Raw genomic sequence first — 25,259 nt, 5'->3', positions numbered from 1 at the left:
AAAAAATATAACTTCATCGGTTCACATAATTTAATTAAAACATAACACATGTAAGTGTATTTATTGTGCTCGTTTTTAAATAACAGCTAGAAGTGGCTCCAACTGAACTCGTTTAACTTTTTACTGCTGTGCTTTTTGTGTTTATAATATGAAGTCTGTGCGACTTCTAAATATGTATGTATTTGAAACGCGAAGTGCGAAAGCGTTGTATTAAAATTGTTTTGGCTCTTTTGGTTTATTTTTATGGTCCAGATTTTATGCAATATGCAGTAGTTTGAAGTTTCTTCCATCTTCTCTTTCTATCCCTGTCTGTATTTAACAAAATGAAATCGAGAAGGTGTATTACAGTTTAACAAAATATCGGTTTGATCAAGTATTTAAAAGCTTACTCATACTGTAAAAGAAAAGCACACACAAATAAGCAATGTATTTAAATACGGTTTGTAAATAAATAGGGCCGAGTTACCGTACTGCCGTATTTTGAAGGAGGTTGTAAATTATCAGGCCCGAAAAACGCATGTTGTTTTAAGCTGAATGAAGTTGCATATTAGCCAAGATAAAATAGAAATGCAGATTGGGCTGAAAGTAACATCAAAGAATACGACCGGTGTTTTGAGTTGTAAATTAATTATTAACCCTAACATATATACAAGCTACGTAACGAGAATCTTATATACGAGGTCAGCGTATTTTACTTACAAACTCTTCTCTGTGCGTATTTAATTTTTGTCATTGCTTCCGGGTGGCCACCAACTACACATTGATTTTTTTTTTGTTTTGTTTTGTTTAATAATTTGCGGCAACTTACACTTGATCATTTAGCAGCTCGCGTGCATTATACATGTAAATGTATAATAAATATTCATCATAATATAACTATTAAACTCAAAACTCAATCGAAATGGCTCCAAAAAATGGAGATATTATTCTGTTTGTCATAAACCTATTTCTGTAGTGCAAGGAAAGTCTGTTGTTTTATTTCTCAGTTGTATCACTTATTAATAAAATATGTTAAAATAATACATGAACTTTCACATACACTCGGTAATTTGGTATATCTTACTGTCGGTGTTACTGAGGATCATACAGAATCGTAACCATTAAAATGCATTACATCAATCACGAATTATACTTTTTTTTTAATAATGAAGGCTGTGACTATTTCATCGTTGCCCCTTCTTTTAAGCAAACCCATTGAATAGGTTCTTTATTGCAATTGTCTTTTGCAATTGAGCCTCCCACTGAGATGTTGTATCTTTTTACAACCTCTAACAACTCATACCAGTAACACAATTACTGCTAGATATTTATAACGAGAGATTACTTTTTTATTTCACCAGCTCCATATATCTCCTCCATTAATACAGTAAAACTCGGTATGCAAGAGTGGAGGCAATGCAGATACCACAGAAATGAATAGGAAAAAGAAAAATATACATATATTTAACAAATAGAACTTTTTTCTGTGCTTCTTTTTATGTTTGGAAGTTGTTGGTGCGTTTAGCTGGAAGCTGTGTTGCTGGTTACGGAGCCTGGGTTTTGCTCTCTCGGTTTGGGTATTGAGGCAGAATGGAGGCCATTGTTCAGATTCAGCAGTCTTTGTCCAACAGTTCTGACCCCCTCCTGTTTTTACTTTTTAAAGCACTGAGGCGAGGTACACAGCGTGTGTCACAGTACAGTGAAAAAAGAGGATCTAAAGAGTAAGGGAAAAGTTAATAAAATTATTTAAGACTTAAAATGATTTTTAAAAACGCTTTAAAAGGTAGTCTATAAATTATACATATAAATATGGAAACATGAAGGAGGTCAGTCTTAAAATATTAACCAGGAGACTTTAAATTATTTAAATCGCTTTGTCCTAAGTTGAAATCCAGTGGTAATATTTGGGAAATGTTGAAGTAAGTGAAATAGTCAGCGTAAGTAAAATAACAACACCAAGGGTGCAAAAGCAAACTTTTATTGTTCACTTATACTATAAACCATGAAAATCGGGATTATGAGCAGGGGAGAGGATTCTTTAAACAGGTGTCGCGTTTTCTATGTTCCCAGAAGCCTCCCTAAACTTAATTATGACGGAAAACCACTTAAAAGTATTTGGTTCTGTCTGTGGTGCTTTCTCAGTATGTGTAATGAATTTAGCAATAGTGTGGAGTATTCGTGAAGCACAGTTTGGCAGTATGGACTAGGCGAATGTGGTTTATATATATATATATATATATATATATATATATATATATATATATATATATATATATAGTATACCCACCATTGCAGCTCTAGGTAGTTTCAATGTTTCAACACATTTTCTCAGGAAGCAACTCTAGTTCAATATTGTCCCATCGCTACTCCCCGTTGCAAAACGAATCAAAAGGTCTCACATAACCCATGAAACAGAACATTTGATAAAACCGTAATACTTATGAATGATTTTCGGGTTGCGATTATTCCTTTCACGGTCATCATTGTACAAGCAACCGTTAAAAATATACTAAATTTCAAACAACTCAGTTAAGTGCACAGTGGAAGTTGTGTGGGAGCAGCGAGTCTCATCATTAATGAGAAGCATTCTGCGAATAGGCAACTCATGTTTGTGAACACAGAGCAGTGCTGTTTGTGTAAAGCTCTCTCAGAATGTGTTTTTCGTTACTTTGTAAACTGTTCATGAGTAAATGAAGTACCTTAATATATTGATTCTGTTTTGTCCTAGAGGGAAGTCTTTAACCAATCAGAAGCAGATGAGTGACTTGTTAAATTGTTTTAAGAGGACAGTCAACAGCATTAATTCCAGGCAAGTTATAATAATATTATGCAATATATGCCGTATATGAAACAATTGTTATATAATTCGTGCATTCTTAGAAAGTAGGGGTGGACTTAACCATTAGGCAAGGACAGGCTAGGGCCCCAAAGTAGCTCAGGGCCCCATGATAAAATGTATTTATTTATAAATGTGATATTTTTAATTTCAAACATATTAAACTTACAGTTATAGCTGTTACTTTCTATGACCTTCTGTCAACATGGGGCTCCCCCGTTCAGTCCAGACTACAATGGACTATTCCATGTTACTGCCACACTTGGAGAGTGAAGTCTGAAAGAGTAAACTTACAACATGGATAAGAAAACAGGCGTGTAGTGTATCAGGGTCAATTACGTACCAGTATGTTCTACAAACCAAACACGTTAATGACTTGAAAATTAAACAAAGTTGCCCCAGTGCAGCAGAAGCACGAAAACAAGGAAGAAAGCCAAAATGCTACAAAGCTCCCAAAGGTAATTTCTTTTTTTCATGAAATAACCTACAGCTTGATACTAGATCATTTTTAGAGGGGCTTTTTAAAAAATGTTTCAACAAATGCAATAACCAAAGAGAAAAGAAAGCAACTGGATAATGCTCTGCCACTGTCAGAGTATCAGACACCCACCACCACCGCGTCATAAACTTCTCATGGTAACGATGAAAGCACCGCCTCGTAATATCGGGGTGGGCAAAGTATGACCTGTGGCACAGGTGCAAACAGCCCGCGGGCTACTTTTAGAAGTATTTTAATATTCCGTCCCCCGTGAGGTACTCTTCACAAAATGATGCTGCAGTTTGCTGGGGTATGCGTAGTACACTATTGAGCTTTTACCATAGGAGCAGGGATTGTCTGCTGGGTAATAATTGTCTATGTTTTAGCTGATTGACTGCCGTTGTCTTGGATGCTCATTTTAAAAAAAAAAAAACATAAGTTTGCGCAGGGTGATTTTTATCAAGGATGGGTAAAGTTGGTAGCAGCACCCTGAAAGCGGAACTTCGGGTGTCACTGTGGCTCTGTGCATAAATTAGCATAAAGAGCACCGTTTTACAAATGTAAATCTGTGCAGGTTAAGAGCAGATCCATAGAAATGGATTATTCCCGTACTTGCCAGACATGCTGCTCAGATCGCCATTCTTCACTATGGATTTGAATTTTGATTTCAGGACTTTGAGGGCCGAGAGACAAATGTTCCATTTTTTTTTTTTTGTTTTTATGCGCTTAACGTGCCACACGCTTTGCAGCTGAAAGTAATCGAACTCCTTAACAACTAGCAAATTCAAAATAAACTCATCAAACTTTCTTTCCATGATTTCTACAGACTGCATATTGCTTAGATTTTTTTTCAAAAGGCTTTGCAAACATGCTGGCATAGCATCATTATGAGACATCAGTTTCAGTAGTGCGCATGTCTTTTAGCAAATGAAATTACTTAAAAGCAGGTGTAGAAGCGTGCTAACGTATTAACAGATATCCATCTTTACAATAAATCGTTGCGTCACAAAGTATTTCATTTGCTAGTAACCGTTTGCGCAGATGCAATCAGCTTCATTTTCACTACCAGAGCGAAGGCATAAAATTACTGTTACTGTTTTGAGCCTTACCCTTAATTGCTTTTGATAAAAAAAGTTTTACAACCCAAGCCATTTTTAGAACAACTATTTTTAAAGTTAATGTTTGAGATTAACACAGATGCTAGTTCGCCTGAGTTCATAGACACAACTTGATTTTGTTTCATTACTATCAATTTGTCCCGCTTCCAAAAAAGATGGTCCACCCCTGGTTTACACTGATAAGTACATAAAAGTATGATCAATGGGATTTATGAGGGCCCCATTCCTATTTTTACCTTAAAGTAAAGCATGTTGCATTTACAATAAAATGTGAAACTTAGTGCGTGTCTTAGTTGGTATAGAACTTGAAAATGTCTTAGAAATTGTGCAATAAATCATCTGATGAACTTCTGTTTTATCACTAATAGAACAATATAAACGGAGCCACGTGGGACTCTGGCGTACCATCCAACATGCAGAACAGTAAGTGTCATATTTTATGTTTTGCACTAATCCAAAGAATGAGCATTAACTAAAAAAGGAGAGACGCATGGCTTGCGTTCCAGTGAGTTATATACCATAATGACTCTGATCAATAAAACTTAAGAGATTTTGTTGTACGGTTTTTTAAAAAGTTGTTGTGCCTCAGTGATTGTTTTAAATGAAACAAATAAAAAAAAAACTAGAAAACTAGAAAACTGGGTTGTTTGATTATTGTTTGTTTTACTCTGGTCTCTAAGTGATTAAAGTTTTCTTGTGGCATTTTCTTGTATCTGGCTATCTTTGGATCATGTGGACTGCTTTGTTGTAACGCATTCTATTATAATGTAGATTTTTTGTAATATTCTTAGTGAGACTTAAATTTTCTAGCAAACAGAATATAGGAAATTGACAAGATTTTAAATGCTAGCGCGTAACGCGGACCGCTTCCGTTTTATACTCGCAACACAATGTATGTAAAATTATTTGTGCCAGTGTTCGTATAGTCACTCCAATTGTTAAATGTGGTAAAATGAAGTATAAAGTATAAGTCTGAGGTACATAGTTAAACCTAAATAAAATGGGCACAAAAATGAACCACAAAATGTTTGGAAGTAGTCAAAAAAGTTAATCGCCAGATGTGTAGCAAATGCAAGCCGAACTGAAAATTGTTATTATCTGCAAGGATGCCTAAATAAATCAGTAAAATCGATTACAGAATAGGTTAAAAAAATCAGAATCATACAAGTAAATATACATATTGTCATAAAGATACATTACTGTTAGTGACGTTAATATGTTTCAATAATTGCAGCTTTCCGCCTCATATTTTCGGGGTCTGTAGGCCAGGAAAGATGTGCTTTTATTAACCTGCATGACGTCCACTTTGTTTGTGGAATTCAGAAAGCGTTCGCCCTTAGTGTCGAAATAATCTTTTTCCCAGAAAAAAAAACAAAACTGTGTTAAATATAGTGCAGAATATTTAAGGATGATGAGTTAAATGTGAAATTGAAACTATATTTTAGTGATTCTCTCTAAAATACTATGAATTAACTAATTAATCGCAGAAAACCTATCACTTAGGGTATGATGTAAGAGCACGTGATATGCTGCAGATATTGCTGTATAAGGAAGCCAAAGTCATGTGGTTACGCTCTTTAAAACACAGCATCTCTTAGCCAGTGCCCTGTGTTACTGACCAATTATTGCTTTAGAAAAGACAACCACAAATTGTTTGGTTTATGAAATGAACAACGATTTTATACATTTTGTATACAATAATGCTTGTATTTATTCAAAATAAACCTGCCTCTGCATTTACAGTTAAGTTTGGAAAATAAATTGTTTTAAAGTAATGTCACGAAGAAGTGGTTGAAATGGAAATACTACTCAGAAAATTGCACTGAATCCTCGTTTGTGCTCTTATCGTCTTCTCTTCATTTATGTGTGTGGTATTGTAATTAATTAGTGCGAGACCAAAAGCAAACTTGTGTAGTGTCCAGGTTGTTAGTCTGAGGCTGAGGCTGATAATGTGCCACGATGATTATGGCGTGTGATCATAGTGCGAATTGCTGAGGAGACATTATTCGGGTGAAGCCTTTACTTTGTTTAAAGGTCGCAGGAACCTCTTCAGGCCTTGTGTTAATAACTCCTGGGTGTATATGGTACGGAGCATTCAAATTGACACCATATGTTTTCCTATTAGTTGACTAGCAATAGAATACAAGGAGCATAATCATTGCCACCGGGCGAGATCTACTCCACTCACCATGGGGAATTATATAATGATTAAGACTTAACCTTTAGGATGAAAGTTTGATGTTATTCTCTTATCTGGCATTTTTATTAGTCTTATATTGATAAGGAGGAAAGTGAGTTCAAGGGCCAAGCCCTGCAAATCTCTGGTGTATACATATTAGTAGGTCAAATTACAAATACCAGACTATTTATAAGCAATTATCATGTAGTTAGGTACAAGTTCAGCTTTGCCAAATTGATATTCTGTATATAGGACATCATATTCTCCATGTACAAAAATACAGCTCTTCTTTGTTTACTTTAAACAAAGGGGTGCAATTTTTTTTTTCAAGCATTATTTTGCATTTTGGCTTATTTGGACAGTTGAACACGGAATAGACAATACTCGGCATGTAGGTATTTTGTTTCAGGATCTAGAAACAATGAGTGTAGAATTAATAATTCTTGTGTGTATGTTTTTGCAGCTTAATACTAACTGTTAAAAACTGAATGTCACATTTAATCTATTAAGCGCAAAGCGCGCCTCCACTGCCGTGCCCGCGCAGAGCCCTTGGCTACCTTAAAATGAAGCTTCCCTTGAAGGGTAAATGAGTAGAGTCCAATTTAGTCTGAGTGATATCCAAATGCGGACAGAAAGGGTCGTTTTATCATGCTACTATTTGTCGTGACGATGCAATTTTCAAAAGCAGAGCACTGTCATAAAGTGACATGCCTGCCACAAGTGCTCCAACTGATCTTTTCAATTAGCCTTCCATGCATGATCCAGGGCGACTTCCGCCTATTTCCAGAAATTAAGCTCAAACTTGACGTGCAGCTAGCTTTATTTTAAAGACAAATGTCAGGGAGGCTCATCATATTTTCCCCCTCTTCTATATTTGGAGCTTATTTATTGCTAAAGAGCTTGTGCTCTCCGAGTCAATTTAGCAGGAGGCTTCTAAGAGAAGGGAGCAGAGAACAGGAGCAAAGCTGCGGCAGAAAGACATCTCAAAACTGCGACTACAGGTTCGAGGGTGCTGTTATGTTGGCTGGGATGTTTTGGGGCGTCGTGGTTAGGATATTCTGGTGGTACGAAGAGGTTAACAACAAAACCTGAACATATGCGCGTTTATATTTTGTGTTTATATATATATATATATATATATATATATATATATATATATATATATATATATATATATATATATATATATATATATATATATATGCAGTGTATAAATTGATATGTTTATATATCCTTAGGTCTTTGATGAAATTCGGGTGTCCAGTACAAATGGACAATATAGTAATTTACATAATCCAGCCTTTTCTCTTTATGATGCATTTACTTCGATTAGATTAATTAATATGGCGCAAGTCCGGGAAATGTACGAGGATGGTATTACGAATTCTGTGTTTATTGTGCACGCTCGCAATTAGGCAGATCGTATTTCAGGATAATTAATATTTGCAATATGTCCCTACATTAATTGCAGCGGTATATGACTGCAACGTGATTAAAATAGGTTTAGGTATTATTTCTCTTTTCTCTCTAATGAGCTTTATTTATTTATTGATTTATCTGTTTTTGTATTTGGTAGTGGCTTCTTTCTTTCAATTTCTATATTTGCTTGAACATATATATATATATATAGTGAGCATGCAATGCATTGTAAAATATCACAGGTTCAAATGAAATTGAATCATTTGATGTATTTTGGAGAAAAATATGCATTGATCCTCATTGATTGTTTGCATAAACTGTACTATTCTTGTTGTTTCTACCCAGGTCACAGTGGAGTGAATCAGCTTGGTGGTGTGTTTGTCAACGGCAGACCACTGCCAGATTCAACCAGACAGAAAATTGTAGAACTTGCCCACAGTGGTGCACGGCCGTGCGACATTTCACGGATTCTTCAGGTGACGGGATTTTATTATTATTATTATTATTATTATTATTATTATTATTATAGGTCTGAAACAGGACTCATTATTTTGTGTCTGTTTCGTATTTTTCAACAAATATTTACAAAACTTAAATAAGACATTGCATTTTATGAAAGTGACTTTTTGATGTGGGTTGAAAAATCACGATGATCAAAATTAAGGACCGAAAAAATTGCATCCTCCAGTATTACAAAACATCCAGTTTACTTGTTTCCTGCATTCAACCGTAATTGCAGGAGGCTAAAATAATCTTCATAATGTAATCAGTTTGCCGTTTTCAGGTAAAAGGTTTTTTTTTTCTTTTTTTTTTTTTTTTGCATTTTTGCAGCAGTGATCTATAACTATATTATAGCGGTTATATATTTATATATTAAATATAGTTACAGTCTAATTTAAAAGGTCATGCATGGTACTAATGCATTGTCCTTTTTTTTTTACAATCTATTGCTTTTAGCTGAAGTTATATTTTATTCCGTCTGTCTATCTCTTTACATGAGAATACGTTAATAAGTAAAGTGAAATAACAGTTTTAAACGTGTTGCACTGCACAGGTTCACTTTACTTAATGACTTACCCTTGTGACAGTATGATGCTGTGTAAGTATGTATACGGGAAAGTGTACTGTCTCTGTCTACATATACTGTATACATTATATATATATATTTATATATGTATATATATACTCACACACAGATATTACTGTGAACAGATAGACAAACACTTTTTGAATTCGGTGGCTTAAATAAACAAAAAAGAAAGCATTTAGATGCATTTTTTTTATGAAAAATAAGTTCTCATACCATTTAAGGTATATTTTTTGTGTTATAGACCCATGCTGATGCAAAAGTCCAAGTGCTGGACAATCAAAACGTAAGCTTATCATTGTTTGTAGTATACTTATACATTTCCTTTTAGTCTTAAAATAATTTATGTGATTTGTGTCTGTTGTTTTCTATTCAGGTGTCGAATGGGTGCGTGAGTAAGATCCTGGGCAGATATTATGAAACAGGCTCGATCAGACCTAGAGCGATCGGAGGTAGCAAACCCAGAGTAGCGACTCCTGAAGTAGTAAGCAAAATTGCTCAGTATAAGAGAGAGTGTCCTTCAATCTTTGCCTGGGAAATCCGTGACAGGTTGCTTTCCGAAGGTGTCTGCACGAACGACAATATACCCAGTGTAAGTTAATTGTGTGGTTTGCGGGGGCGGCGATGGTGGTGATGGTGGTGGTGGGGGAGGGGGGGTCCTTGACGAGGGGCTTTGTGCATTTTTGGGAAAGCACGGAGGAGGAGGCACTTAATAATAACTTAAGTGTTCATTTATAGATTGCATGTGTAATGACAGGATAAAGTCTTCGGAATATTACTTAGTGATACGTTCTAAGAAACACATAATGACACAAATAAGGGATACCAAGCTCATGTAATCTAACGTCAAGTGCGAGTGACGTGGCATTTCATGTATATTGTACAGTATTTAATAATTAAGAGGCGACAGCACTTCTTTAAAGTTTGTCTCTTTTTTAGTTGAAACGTAACACTACATTAATTTGAAAATGATTGAGTGGCTGTCAGAGATAATTATGTGAGCAAAATGCATTTGTGTAGATCTGTTTGTGAAAGCTGAATGATGTCTTTATTGTTTCGAGTGTTATTTCTTATTAAATAGAAACTCTTCACGCCTCATATTCAGAAACAAGGGGAAACATTATTCTCTCTTTCAGGTGTCGTCGATCAACAGAGTCCTCCGCAACCTGGCTAGCGAAAAGCAACAGATGGGTGCTGATGGCATGTATGACAAACTGAGGATGTTGAACGGTCAGACGGGAACGTGGGGGACCCGGCCGGGCTGGTATCCCGGTACATCAGTGCCCGGTCAGCCAAATCAAGGTAACGGAAAACAATTTTGAGTGTCTTACTCTTGTTTCCATGGATCATTATATACTTAACATTAATGCAAACCCTGAACAGTTTGATGATGTCGTACAGAAAAGTAGCCTTTCTGTGTTTTACTTATTGGATCATGTCTTTGCATCTGATGGTGAAGACACACTAGATGTGTTTTCACCATTTGGTTTGTTTTTGTTTTGCTGCTGCAAAATGCTTTCCTGTTGATGAGTGTACCATACCTTACCTCCTTGTATATTGTGGCTAGCATCATGTAAGACCTGACATGCCAGAAGTGGTTTGGCTATTCCATATGTTGCATTTGTTAGGGCTAAATAAATGCGCAGCCAGTTCTAAATATTTATCTTTATTTGAACCATTACTCTCAATGGAGTGTCATCCCCTCTGAGACAGAAACTGTAAATCATAATATAATGAGAGTCAATGGCATGTCCTCAAATTGATGGCAACAAGCAATGTGTGTCTGGGGAGGGGGAGGATGGGGGCGTCGTTGGAGGCGATAAAATAAGACAGTGTCAGATGCAAATATTTACTAAGAATGTAGTTATGCCAGAGAGGCCGTCGTTGAATATTGTGGGGCCATCATTAGATCTTCTGTTAAAATACATTAACTCATAGTAGCACTTTAAACTTGTTTATTATTATTTTTTCCACCACTATTTTTAGCGCACTGACAATTAACTAAAATATTCGTTAAAATGATGTGTCAAATTAATTTTCCGAATGCAAATGATCATTTTTCTTTACTGCGCCTAAGTTGGGGTCAAAACTCAAATGTATGAATCAACAGCTTCGAACATTTTTTCGCCTTTCATAGTAAAATGAGTTAAACAAATCAGTTTAAATCTTAGCTTGTGACGTTTGAAACCATTGGAAAATGACGTCTATATTTATAATTGGACCGTTTAATTGAAAGAGGAAAGATTTGCGGTTAATTGTTTAAGGGATGACAAGGAGATAATATGCAGAATAATTGAATGTGAAGTAACTCTACTTGGTACTGTAAACAGGTCCTTCAATACTCCCTCTGTTTGGGTTAAGAATGTGCGTGACTGTGGTCAGTCTTTTGAATGGAGGTGTCCATCCAACAACCTGCGTTTTATTCCCCCGTTAGAAGGAAAAAATTAGCAACAGTTTGCGAAATATCTGGTACAAAGGATGTTTCTGTCACACGCAAGAATTTGTTATGGGAACAATTCTGTCGCTATGTAATTGCTCATTAGAGATCGTTTTGTTTCTCATTAAGGCGACATGAATAAGCGTCTAGCTGGAGGAGACAGCTGTAGAAATGTTCCACAGGAGACCCCTGGACACGATATGGCACTGCTTGCCAATTAGACATGTCAGCTTTAAGAGAACTAAACAATATAAGAAGGACACCAGAAAGATACAGAGCAGACCCTTTCCTTTCTGTACAATGTCGGCATCTTTATTATGAGACCTTTTGTCACTATTCAGAGCCAAGTGAAAACAGTGCTGAGATAATACGGAAAAGGGGAGAGCGGTGTGGATTTATTCGTGTTTATTTTTGATTTTGAACGTTTCAATTTTTCGATTCAAATTGTACTAGAGAGTCCTTTAATTCGGCTCTTTTGCAGTGGATTGGCTTTATGTTGCGCTAGGTAAAACAGACTGTATGATCTCTCGGCTAAACGACAACGATTCTGGCCGTGGGACAGGAGATACTTCTATTTTGCATGAAAGGATTTTCCTTTTGAGAATACAATACCAAACTGTACTTTTTAATCTAACTCGGCCATATCGTAATAATAATCAAAATGTATAAAGTCTCTGAGTTCTTTAATCAATGATCTATAGAACCTCGTTAATGACTACAAGCCCTTGGGCGGAATCTAGATAAGCTGCAAAAGCCTGTCCCGCTCTCATTCACTTCTATTTAAATTAATAAAATAAAAACTCCTGCTGGCTTTAATGAGCAGCTGTCGATTCCTGACTGAAATAGGCTTTTAGAATATTCTTAAAATGATGGGTAATTGAAATAAGTTTTCCTAGAGACAATTAAACAAAGTCTTAAAAGCAGAAATACTTTCAGAATGTTCATATCAGTCTCCCAGTTATGCGGATACACTTACACGCGTTCACATTCTCACATTTTACGTATTTGTACAATGTATGTATGTATATATGTATGTGTTTATATATATATATATATATATATATGCGCACACACCCACACACAAAGAAAATGAAGTGAATATCTAAGACCGTTCAATTAATAAACATCTCTGTAAAACAGCAAATGTCTTTTCAGTAAACATAACATAACAGTAGCAGCCTATGTCTAGATTCAATAATATGCACATTTGTACAGGATGAGAAGATCGAAAGAATAATTCAATTACAATGGCACGATTATTGTTGCTAAAATGAAGTTACAGAGTGACATTTTTGAAGAACCTAAGCGAGTATCTCTAGCGGTTATCCGAAGCTACGCAGGCAATTCCATAAAGTTGATGAGTGCTCTAAATGTCTTCGTGCTCAGCTGTACGCAACGTGGAATCCTAAATAAACGGAGCATGTGTTTATTAACGAAGGGACATTTTTCTTTTAAGCATTCTTTCGGACTTGTAACATATGCCTGTTCGAAATGGCTTGATGTGATTTGCGGGTAAACAGTCATTCTTTTCTGAAGAGGTTTTATTCAGAGGAACTAATCACAGTAAGATATGGCAATGGCATACCAGCATACTAAAATATTTGACAGGAATACTTTCAGTTTTAGCCTCCTTCTCTCTTTTAAAAAGCTCTCTCACTGTCTTAGTGTTTTCCCTTTACATTGAGTGTTTTAGAAGGTTTTAAGAATCCATTACTTCAAAAGCATAAGGCAGGGTTAGGTCTCAGAGGGGGACAAATATGGTCTCAATCTGATAAATGCCATGCAACAGTGAATAAAATAATGGATACATCAGGAGTGACAGGATCCTAAAAGAGACATCTCTATCCGGGAGAGGGGGTAAAACCTCTCCCGCGATTTAGTGGTTTATAGGGATCACTGTGGCAGTTTTTTTCTTATCTTTTTCTTATACTGGTCTAAAGCTCTCTATAGGATTTAGACACTTTCCTTTCAGCAGGTCCGAGAATGTTTTGATCTGGTCTCTGAGGCTGAAAGCTGCCGCAATTGGTTTGCTATCTTTTTTTGCTTGTTTTCCGCCTCACTGATTAAGACACTACGAAACTAAGGATTGATTTTATTTCCCAGCGTCTTTTTTTTTTCCTAGAAAACAAATCCTAAACCCAGCGTCAGTTGGTCTGGCTATGAAAGAATAGGACGTACATTCACCATTCTCTTTACGGATTAGCCCTAAAGAGTAATAGCACAGACACAGCTCCATTGAACCAATTTCTTTTCGTATCTTATAAAAAAGAGAGACATTAAAGGAGATATCTTAATTGTCCGTCACTTCTTATTTATTTGTCTATTTCGTATGAAGCTGTCAATGCAAATCTTTTATCGATTGAAAAACGAAAACATAACTATGAAATGTTGTATACCTTACTTTGACCGTTTTTAACAGATGAAGAAAGTAAAATATCACCGCGATATGCACTATTGCCATACTCATTACAGAAAAAGCAGTGCTGCAAGGAATGTATATTTTCGATCCAACTTTATAAAAAATAATGAGAATGCAATACCAATAGCTACGGAAAACTCTTATTACATTATCATATTTATTTCCTAATAGAAAATTGCTGTTCTTACACCTTTTTATTTTCAAAAAGGTTCATATTATCAGGAGATGTGGCCTATTTCCACATTAACAACACAAATGCACATCTCTCAGTATTTCACTATACAATACAAAGGTTTTAGCCGATCTGATTAAGGATACACACCTACAAAATAATCGCGTTTGCGAATGTTCTGTGCATTTTTAACATTTTAACGTAGGTGCCAAGCTCGTCGACAAAAGCCGAAATACTTCGTTAAAGCCCCGCATTTTATTCCAGCTATAGGGCTCTTTTTAAATGGCGTAGTCAGCCCGCGACCCCGCACGGGGTTCAACGAGTTCCACGATGCTGCAGGTACCTTCTTTAAAATGTAAATATTTCTCCGTAAGTCCAGTAAAATGAGAAACCCTACCTAACTGTTTAAGAAGTCAGAAGTCCATTGTAGTGTAAAGTAAAACAAGAACACTTCGCAATATTTCTGAGTTGCCCCTCAAAGTGGGCCCTGTCAGAATAAAGCCCTTCTGTACTGATTACAAAATGATGCATTGTCATCCTAACGTTGCGAAAAACTGCCGCGTATGTTTAAATTTTGAACACAACGTTTTGATTTTCTCTGCAGTAAGAACATCTATACAGCGACATCCAGGAGGGGCGTTAATTACTAGGTAATAAAATAGGAAACTGTAAGTTTTTCTATTATTAAATTAAGCTTTTTTTAAATAAAAAAAAAAAAAAACATTTGCAGCAATCAGATACACGCAATGTGTGGTTTTTGGGTTTTCCTCCACACTCTCTTGTTGAGCAAATAGAGTCCCGCTTATATTGTCCCATTCAGACAGTTTTGGATGCAGTTTTCCCTCCTCCCCTTATACTATAGAAAGTATAAATCCTAAATGGCGTTGAGCGGTCCAGCCCAGGGGAGAGTGATTAATGATAGTAGTGCATAAAGGTTAACATACTTCACTGAAAAGTCTGTTGACTGGGATCCTTGTGCTACAATGCATAGCACTGCACGCCTCGAGAGAATCCCTTTGTTGCCTCTTCCAATTGTGTCTTCAAAATTCTGCCCACGAAAGTTTGCCAACCCTTCTGCCCCACGAGTTTAATAGTTTCCCTTACTCTACTGGCATTGTGTGATGCTGAAAAGCAGCTCTCCTATTCAAGGGTTGGTGGCCACCTCAATAGATCCGCAAACGCCCATATGGTGACTACTACAGAAGAATCTCACTCTTTTAAAGGGGGAGAAAAGTTTGGGTTTTAAAACATTTCAGAGCTCCTGAAAGGGGTTTTACCACATTTTGTCACATTTCTCTTAACCCTTTGAGGGCTGCGTCCATTGTTGAACAGTGATAAAAAGAGATCGGTTCAATCTTTCAAAAGCGAATAACACGTTCCCACAATATTTCACCAATGTGGCAATTTCTAGGAACAAAGGGTATTTTGCGTGTAAGCGTTTTGAAAAACAAACAAACCAAAAAAAAAAGAGTATAGAAAAGAAAGAAAATTATCTAGCTACGTTTACTGTTAATACTCGGCCTATTAAAAAAAAAGATTTTTCTGATGACAATAAAAGAAGCCCGTTAATTATAACAGATATGTTGCTGTCTTACAATATTCGTTGTGCGCACAAAAGCCCTGGTAGTACATTTACTTTTTTATCTCACACATTTGTAACACTGTAAATGCACAAGGTACAAGTCCAGCTCCTTACAATTTTATAAGAGAAATATCACAGATTCAAGTGTCACTTTTGTTCTAGAAAGATCATGTAGACATCTCTGTGATCAAGAGCGCTACCACTAACGACTGCCTTTCAGTTTGGGAACTCTTCCTCTAATTAACGCTTCTTCTGCATTACAGGGAGAATTGCGTTTATTTAACTTATATATATATATATATATATATATATATATATATATATATATATATATATATATATATATATATATTATTTTATGTTTAGCAACCGCATTTTTTTTTCAACAGTAAAAATCGAGTAATTCCAAAATTATCTTTCAATCTCTCTAGTCCTCGGAAAAAGTAAGTCGTAAAATATAACGACGGGCAAGTCCAAAAAATATTTGAAGAAGACATGAAGCAACTATTATAAACATCTAAACGGATAAGGATGAAAATGAAATTCCACTTCTTCTGTCAGGCTGAAGCAGAGTGGGATTTTAAGAATATACAGCTCGGAGCGTTAGTTTATGTAGGGTGCTGGCAGGAGACATGATGCCTCTGGGATAGTCAATGAACTGTTACACTTTTCAATTAAATCTAACCCAGGTCTCCCTTTAAGCATATATAAAAAAAAAAACATACTTAACAAAAGCACATTTGTTTTGAAATTTATATTAATCATTGTTTTATTCTTCCAATTGCCTCACCGGAATACCACCGTGTATTCTGTAGATTAAAGGTATAGGACCCCACTGCTTGAAGCTTCTTGCAATATAACCAGGTGTGAGAGTAGGAATTGCACAATATCTCTAGAATTGTATGTTCATGCACATAAAGTCTTACATTTGTCAGAATATAGAGGGGGAAAAAATCTCCCAGAAATATATGTGTGTACAGATGAGCAGTAATATCGCCAGGCAAGTGAATATGTTCATTCACCCATTTTTCTGAAGCTGTTTCTCCAGTGAACGGCTGCAGGGAGGCAGAGCTTATCCAGATGACATTAGGCATACCAGATAATGAGATTGTACATTCACACATATCTAATTTAAACATGCCTTTGTTTTTTTTTTTTTTTTTGTACTGAGAAAGCCAGGGTTCCAGAAATAAAGTCAACATTGGAATGTTGGAAGATCATACAGTCCATACACAGATGACAAGCACTTATAGCTTAAATTGATACAAACTGTTACAATCATTGTACTTGCTTCACATCTTCATTAACATTTAAAAAAATAAGAAAACTTGAATATTATAAGGCACAAATATGCAGGTTACAATTCCATCCAGTTACAAACCTTAATTTAGTTGTAGTTTTTTTTTTTGGGGGATGTGGTTGGCTGGATGCTCAGCTTTTTCTCGTTACTTAGAAAAGAAGGAACCAATCCTGGGAAGGACAGAAGTCCTTTTGTGGAGAAACTGCCTTGTTGTCAAATGAAGGCTACAAGTGTGTATGCATTTCCAAAGATGTCAGAATTGCTTTTGAGAATTTGCATTATAGTAGAATAGGTTTGATTTAAGATAATGTGAATATACAGTTATCATTTTCTTTAAGAAATAGGTATATGACAGTCTTAAAAATGTTAGTAAACTGTTTGAAAAACAACCAATGCATCTAACTTGAAATTAACTAATTAGAGGTAAATATAATCTTTAGTACAAATGTCTGTTCCAAGAGGAAAATCGGTCAAAAACTCAAGAAAATCTGAAATCTTCACTCTTGCTTCCTGTCCTCATTTTCACCTTTGAGAACACCCGTACTCAGATTTTTCCCTATTTTCCATCATTGCAGGCACAGGACAGGACATGGTTAGGAAACCCAGAACAAATCCAGACACATAAAATAATTAAAATGCATATTTTTTTTAAAGGCACGTGTGCATAAAAGATAAAAACCCTAAAAGTAGTTAACTGAAAAACTTGAAGCAGCTTATTTTTATTTTGCTGAGATAGGAACTCCACCTGATGCCATCCTGTTTCTATCATTTCCCCTGGGGGCAAGCATACAGCGGCCTTATGTCCCTAGCGGTTCCCTGCAATTTCCCTCAAGAGGAGAGAAGAAAGGCCTTTCTACTACATCAGCCTTTAACTAGGGAAAAAGAACACATTCCCCCTGACCCCTAGTTCTCACTTGATGTTCAAGTGTTCCTCAGCATATCTCGCCTCTCCAAACGTGCCAGAAGTGGCAGGCTCCCGTGTGGCAGCCGAGATCACATCTTCAGCACAAGCTACGTTGCTTGTCAGAGCCACAAGGATGCTTTTTATTTGTGATGGACGGTTTCCTTCACTCAGCCCTGCAGGTGCCTTTCTTTGTGTCAAGGAACTACTGGTCCTGCTCCTCTCTGACTGTTTGGGATGCTGATGCTTCCTACACTGAACCCTGGCCTGCACAGGATTGGGAACTTTCCTAATTAGCCACAACAGACAAGAGCTAAACTCAGAGTGAAATAAAAAAAAATCTGTAAAATAATTGAACACATGGTCAATAAATGTCAGTTAAGATTTTCTGTAAAGTGAGCAATATAGTGCAAAACAAACTAATGCTTTTAACATTCTCCATCATCAATGTAGAGAAGTTATACATCACAGTTTAATTTTTGGAGCCTTCAGCCACAATTTTGTAAGAATTTCAGTGATTCCAGTCTTCACAAAAACAACAGGATTACTAACAGGTCTAGAAGGCAGAATTCAGGTTCTGTTACACCGAAGGTCAGTACGTGGTCCACATGATTGGGTGGGTTTTATTCAGTGGTCCATAAACATTCATAACAACGTTGAATGTAAATCTGGGGGACTCTGGATATGTGCATGCATGTTGCCTACAATGGGCCGGCACCCCCCAAAGTGTCGGTCCTTTGCACCAAATAATGATAGTGTAGAGTAGCAGGCAGTGGCCCTTACACAACCCAAAAAGGACAATGTGGGCTCAGAAGATTGAGATTTGGATGAATTGCATCTCAATCAGGTGTGAAGATGTTTCCAATGGAAAACAAAACCATAATATGTTGAGTAAGTTTATGCCATGTTCATTTAATCAGATTTAGTTGCCTGTAGCATGCAAGGTGTTAAGCTGGTGTCTTGGTTTACTTCAATATAAGCTGCACTATATGCAAAGCAGCACTACAACAAACACTGTACTAGATATAATTTGATTGCTTCTGTCCACAGATGGATGCCCGCAACAAGATGGTGGTGGTGAAAATACAAACTCTATAAGCTCAAATGGAGAAGACTCAGATGAGACACAAATGAGGCTACAGTTGAAAAGAAAGTTGCAGAGAAATCGGACTTCATTCACTCAGGAGCAGATAGAGGCACTAGAAAAAGGTCAGTACACTTACAAAACTGCATGCGTCAATCCGCACAAAGAAAGGCTTAAAGTCTACACACAGTACACCGGGTTCACGTCTCTCCTTTGATTCATAATTATGTGCAATTAAGAACCTCATTCAAATATTCACTTATGCGGCAATTTGTGGACACACAAGAAGAACAATGATTGGGTTTTCTTGTCTTTAGACGGCATACTAAATGTTTTTGTGACAACAGTCCTACACTTCCAATGATTACTCCAGGCAGGGACCATCCAACACAAGACAAACCGGAATATTTAACACCAAATCTACTGTATGGGAATACTCTCAACCTCTTTGTAGAAGGAAATGAGAAAGTAAATAATTTAATTCAAGACCTTTTCAGTTTTTAGTTTGTCCCAAGTTGAACATTTTGAATGATTACTTTATGTGGATTTGGTTTCAACTTTGTATTTGACTGTGCTATAATAAAACAACAACTCTTTCTCATTTCAGAATTTGAAAGAACCCACTATCCTGACGTGTTTGCAAGAGAGAGGCTAGCTGCCAAAATAGACCTTCCTGAAGCCAGAATACAGGTAAGAACATGCAACAAGAGCCAGTTTTGTATATTTGCTTGTGTTTGTTTAGGTCTCCTTGTATTTCAAATATGCAGGTCATATTCACCTCACATTTGTTCTTGGAGGATAAACTTTGCAACAATTTCTATTGCAATTATTATGAGGATCATGAGAAATCACCATATTTTAAGAAATGAAATGATATAAGTTAGTGGGTTGTAAAATAATAAGTAAAGGTAATCGGACGACCTCATTTTAAAACACCAGGTCATACCTGGTCACCCATTTTCATAGAGAAACCAAAATTAAAGGAAAAAAGATTAACAGAAAAAAAAAAATCCTGAAAACTCTTACATAGACCATATTGCAAAATTATACATGTAGAAACTTTGTCTTTGGTCTTACAGGTATGGTTTTCAAACAGAAGGGCAAAATGGAGAAGAGAGGAAAAGCTGAGAAATCAAAGAAGACAGGCCAACAATTCATCCAGTCACATTCCCATAAGCAGCAGTTTCAGTACAAGTGTCTATCAGCCGATCCCTCAGCCAACCACACCTGGTAAGGATGAGCGATCATTATGCCAAACTAATAATACTAAAGAGAATTGTAACAAAAATAATATTAGACGTGTTTTTATAATACATCTGGCATGTCAAAAGTGTATGGGTGAAGACCATTACAAGTACAGAAGATGTTCATCCATTCATCTTCTCATCAGCTAACATTTTACACACTTCATTTAAATGAAGGATGGCTAAGGTGTAGCAGAAGAGAAATGCACAGCCATGAGGAGAACATGCAAACTCCATATACTGTTTGACTAGGCCAGAATTCAAACCAGTAACTGGGAGCCATAGGGCAGCAGTGTTAACTACTGTGCTACCATGCTGCTCCTGGAGAAGATATTATGGTAACACTTTAATTTACGTACTGCAAACATGCATCTATTACTCATTTACTGTTACAAAAGCAAAGGCTTCTTTTGGTCTTAACGTCACTTAAAAAACATCAGTACAATGGTCATTCATCTTTGCAATGTGGCCTACTAAAACAACTTCAATTTGGAATATTCAGGGGTGGCTTAAATGAGACATACTGTATGTATCTTGATATTGCTTATTTCAGTGCAAGATCTGTGGATCCTTCATATTCACAAGTATTTTACCAACATATCAAGTGATCTCTGCACAGAGAGTAATAACCACGTTAATTATGCTTAGTAAGTTTTAATAAGCCTTTAAACAGGCTTTGTTACATAACACTATATGAGTAATAGATTAATTTTTGCCGTACCTAAACTAAAGTGTTACTGATATTAAGGCATAATTTATAACAAGATTTATAATGTGATTTAATTCGTATTATCAGAGGTATATTTAACAAATGATTTTTGAAAAAGTTGATTGAATCGTGCATTAGGTCTTTACAATATTTGTAACATCAAACATAGCTTTGGTATCTTGAGTGTATCAGATAACAAATTCATTCAGTATAGATTCATCAATGCATTGGATTTATAAAGTATTTATGTCAACTTTGTTTTTTGCAGTATCCTTCACATCAGGGTCCATGTTGGGGAGAACGGACACCGCACTTACTAACACATATAGTGCTCTCCCACCTATGCCAAGCTTTACAATGGCTAACAACCTGCCTATGCAAGTAAGTGAAAGTAATAAATAAAAATCAGACACGGTCTGTGAAGGATTTTAAATTTAGTTTCTTCCAAAAAGAAAAAAAGTGACCATTTCAAATTGAACTATATTTCAATCATAAACTGTAATGCCACAATATGTTTTTTTGTTTGAAATGGTGTGTTTTTTAGCAAAATTAATTAAAATTAAAATGAGGCTATGTCTATCTTATTTCTGAATTCAATAATGTCACCTCCTTACCTGTCTAAAAGCTGAGTTGTATGCTTTGCTTCCTACAGCCCCCAGTGCCCAGCCAGACATCATCTTATTCTTGCATGCTGCCCACCAGTCCGTCAGTGAATGGGAGGAGCTATGACACATACACGCCCCCTCATATGCAGACACACATGAACAGCCAGGCAATGGCTACATCAGGAACCACCTCCACAGGTAACCTTTTTGATGATTCCACTGACTTTCAGCTAACCATTTTGGGTTTTTATTTATTAGTTGTAGTTTTTGGAGAAGTAAAACATACTGTACATGCATGTATGTGAATGAGGCTTATAACAGTTGGAGAAGGAAAATGTAATGAAGGCACAAACACTAAAGTATGTTCCTACTCATACAGAAGATGCCATTTTTTAAAGTCTATTAGTGGGAGGAAAGTGAATCTGGGAACATCTATGCCTTTATGTTTTTAAAGATGAATCGCATAGTGTATCTAACAGTGGTACTCTGTTAGAGCAGTTAGTGGTTGTTTGCTGGAATCGAAGCAGGGCTTCCATGTGGAGTGAGAGTGTTTTTCTCAGGACTAATGTCTGCATTGGGCTGGTTTCTCCTGAGATTACCTTACAAAAACACGCCATTAGAGTAATTAGAGCCAATGTACTCCTTGTCTGAAGCAGATGCAGAAAGTAAGGGGATGATTAGTGGATGTTGTGAAAATTGGTTTATTTCAGCTTTGTTCTATAAATTTAGATAAACGTGCCATCCTCACAGAGTTGGGCTAACACAATCAGTGTAATAATAAGGATGTCTGAAATACTGTATATATTTTTAAAACTGAAAAGGTATATGTTAAAGTTTGACAGTGATTATTGATGTACTGAGAACTGAAAACGTGTGTCTTTTCCTCTTCAAATAACAGGTCTCATTTCCCCTGGAGTATCAGTCCCCGTTCAAGTTCCAGGAAGTGAACCTGACATGTCTCAGTACTGGCCAAGGCTACAGTAAAGAAGAACGTTATTTCACAATGTGACTTTTTGAAGAAGGTTGGCTGTTCAGCAGTATTTTATATATAAAAAAAAAAAGACTCTGAAAGAGAGATTTTTGTACTGGGATTGTGCCCTGTGTTATAATTCTTGGCAAAAGAAGATTTAAAAAATGGACTGTGTTAGACTGCCAGGCATTATATCTTAAATGGAACAAAACTATCTTCATTTTCAGTTTCCGAATTTTAGTCATTTTTGGTGTATTTGTAAATGGCCGTTTGTATGTAATGATGAATCAAGAACAACATGGATGGACTGTTGACTTGAGATGGTTGTGTATACGAGGAAGCCATGATCAACAGAATCTGCCACATATAGAATTTTATTGACTTATATCGAGTACGTCTACCATTTTTTTAAATAAACTGTGGACTGTTTAAAGCCAGGTTTGTACCATTCAATTGCAAGGCTAATGAAAACACACTAGTTATGTGTAAAAACATTTATCGGCTTGTGTTATTTTTTAACCCCTAAACCCCCCAACCCCAGCTCACTGGCAGATAAAAGTTTCTGTGCAAAAAGATAACTGGTGTGAAGGAAGTGAAAAGAAACCATTTGATAGCTAAAAGGTAGATTGTGTCTTCGATATAATCCAATTTGTTTATGTCGAAATGTAAGTATTTGTCTTCCCTAGAAATCTCCCTGAATGATTTCTATAATAAAATTAATTTCATTTATATTTCCCAGAATACTCTATAGATGTTTTATACACATTTTCATGCATCATAAATACGTTTCCTATTTAGGTCAGTTACAATTAATTGTTCTTAGATATAGTTGTAGTGTAGTGTTTTACAGTCAAGTCATTTTTGTGCAACTAGAAATATTTAATTCCTCTAATTGATTAAAAATGCTTGCATAAGTGTTTTGAAAGTTGTTTACAACTACATATCAAAATTAACCATTGTTGATTGTAAAAACATACCAAAGCCTTTGTATTTCATTTATTACACTATTTTCTTTTTAATATTAGCCTTGTGTTGCCAGTTTTGTATACTTTTCAGGGTACATTTTGATTTTCTTTTATATATTTTATCTTTTTTATTTTTTTATTATTTTTTTACATTGGCTTATAATATGTTTGACGGCAAGCTAGTCCAAACGTCTTATATTTATAAATCAAAACTCCAAACATTTAGCATTGGAATACTATGCATATCATTTTTCTTATCATATTCAAGTGTATTACTACAACATGACAAACAGCACAATTTTTGTGTTTTTTTTTTTTTTTCATCAGCAAGTTGCAAATAAGAGAAAAAGTCTTAACTACTGTCTCCTAAATAATTACTTAGAATTTTATTTAAGATGGAGGTTTCTAAATGTATTTTGTGAGAAACTATAAAATCATTTTGTACAGTATGTTAGTGTCTCTATGAGAGCTTTATCTTCCTAATACTGTATTACATTTTTAACTATACTGCTTGGGCAATATATGTCCATAATGGCTTGAATGGACAGCCATGCTCATTTTCTTTGTAAATATATCCCTATTTTTGATATTGTCTTTCAAAAGAGGCAACTCTTTTTGTGAATATTACATCATTTTTACTTTTATTTATTAAAAGAAATCCAGACGTATTTGAAAATCTACTTATTAAATATAAAGTGTAAAACACTTTCTAAGAACCTTTGCAAACATGCACATGTGCTCCTCAAAGCTATTTCCAACTCTGTGCTTAAGGCTGCAAGTTCAATTATTTTGCCGTCAACATTAGTGTTAGGCTGCCAAACACAATATCTAAGCCTTTGCAGTATTTATGATATGGTTCAATAGTGAAAGATGACATTTACCATCCATTGTTAAATGAGAAAAATGACCTGTGCCATAATGGAAATAAAATCTTTTAAACATGTATCCTGCTCAGTTTAATAAAGTAAAACAACAGAACATTGATGGAAGGGTGAGGCACAAGTAGCTTAAATGCAGATGAAAGTTTAGGAAATGTGGCATTTCGTTAATATTTAAAGCGATTTTCAGTAGATATATTTACACCAACAGACAGTTAACCGAAGCTGACAATCAAAGAGTGTTTCTTGCTTTCCAGCTTCAGTGCAACCTGCCACCCGAATGTACTGAACATATGTAGACAGAGTAGCACGTGAGCAGTTATTAGCAATAACAAAAACTAAGACATGCACATGGCACGTGGGGGCTTTTCTTCTGGCAAACCTTATAAAATGAAACAGGAAAACATTTCAAAGCAGCTTACAGAATATTCGGATTCTGCTAGTCGATGGTAACAAGCAGACAGGCAGCCATGAAGCAGGTTTCTACAGTGTAGTGTTTTCCAGTCTCCCCAGTGATCTCACAGCTTTCCCGGTTGCATTTCAAGTAATAATTAATAAAGAATATTGCTTTGTAATGCATTTCAGCCAGCATTTGCGATAAATGGCTTAGGAAAGTTATTTTTAAGATTTACAAAGGGTTTGCCAATGCTACCTAGTAAAGGCTGATCAAATACATGAAAGGTCAGGTCTCCTGCAAGAGTGCGTTTTTAAACAACACCAATAGCTTCATTTACTCTGGCGATGGATGGTCTCAGCAAATTACCCAATCACAAGCATTAGTCTCTTATCACATTACATATTTATTTAGTACAACTCGATTGTTTTAGAGTTTTTAATTACAAGATAATGCAGTTGTATTTTAAACTCACATTAATAATCTCTTCTCCTCAATCCTAA

The 25,259-nt window shown here is 35.8% G+C and overlaps 1 protein-coding gene across 4 annotated transcripts in view; it reads left to right on the top strand.

The window, feature by feature from the left end:
• Positions 1-23,543, top strand: part of pax6b (paired box 6b) — a 30,998-nt gene extending 7,455 nt beyond the window's left edge. For 3 of the 4 annotated variants that reach the window (XM_039749608.1, XM_039749612.1, XM_039749603.1), the window contains exons 3-14: positions 2,708-2,788; positions 4,780-4,834; positions 8,355-8,485; positions 9,341-9,382; positions 9,473-9,688; positions 10,233-10,398; positions 18,958-19,116; positions 19,599-19,681; positions 20,071-20,221; positions 21,213-21,325; positions 21,597-21,747; positions 22,448-23,543. In XM_039749608.1, coding sequence (XP_039605542.1) covers positions 4,825-4,834; positions 8,355-8,485; positions 9,341-9,382; positions 9,473-9,688; positions 10,233-10,398; positions 18,958-19,116; positions 19,599-19,681; positions 20,071-20,221; positions 21,213-21,325; positions 21,597-21,747; positions 22,448-22,533 — 1,308 coding nt within the window. In that variant the 5' untranslated portion in view covers positions 2,708-2,788; positions 4,780-4,824 and the 3' untranslated portion in view covers positions 22,534-23,543. The remainder of the gene's footprint in view (positions 1-2,707; positions 2,789-4,779; positions 4,835-8,354; positions 8,486-9,340; positions 9,383-9,472; positions 9,689-10,232; positions 10,399-18,957; positions 19,117-19,598; positions 19,682-20,070; positions 20,222-21,212; positions 21,326-21,596; positions 21,748-22,447) is intronic. The other variant, XM_039749616.1, reaches the window with a different exon arrangement.
• The last annotated feature ends 1,716 nt before the right edge of the window (positions 23,544-25,259 follow it).

This window comes from Polypterus senegalus, chromosome 1 (assembly GCF_016835505.1).
Source record: "Polypterus senegalus isolate Bchr_013 chromosome 1, ASM1683550v1, whole genome shotgun sequence".
Classification (NCBI taxonomy): Eukaryota; Metazoa; Chordata; class Cladistia; order Polypteriformes; family Polypteridae; genus Polypterus; species Polypterus senegalus.
This window is presented reverse-complemented; position numbering and strand designations above follow the sequence as displayed.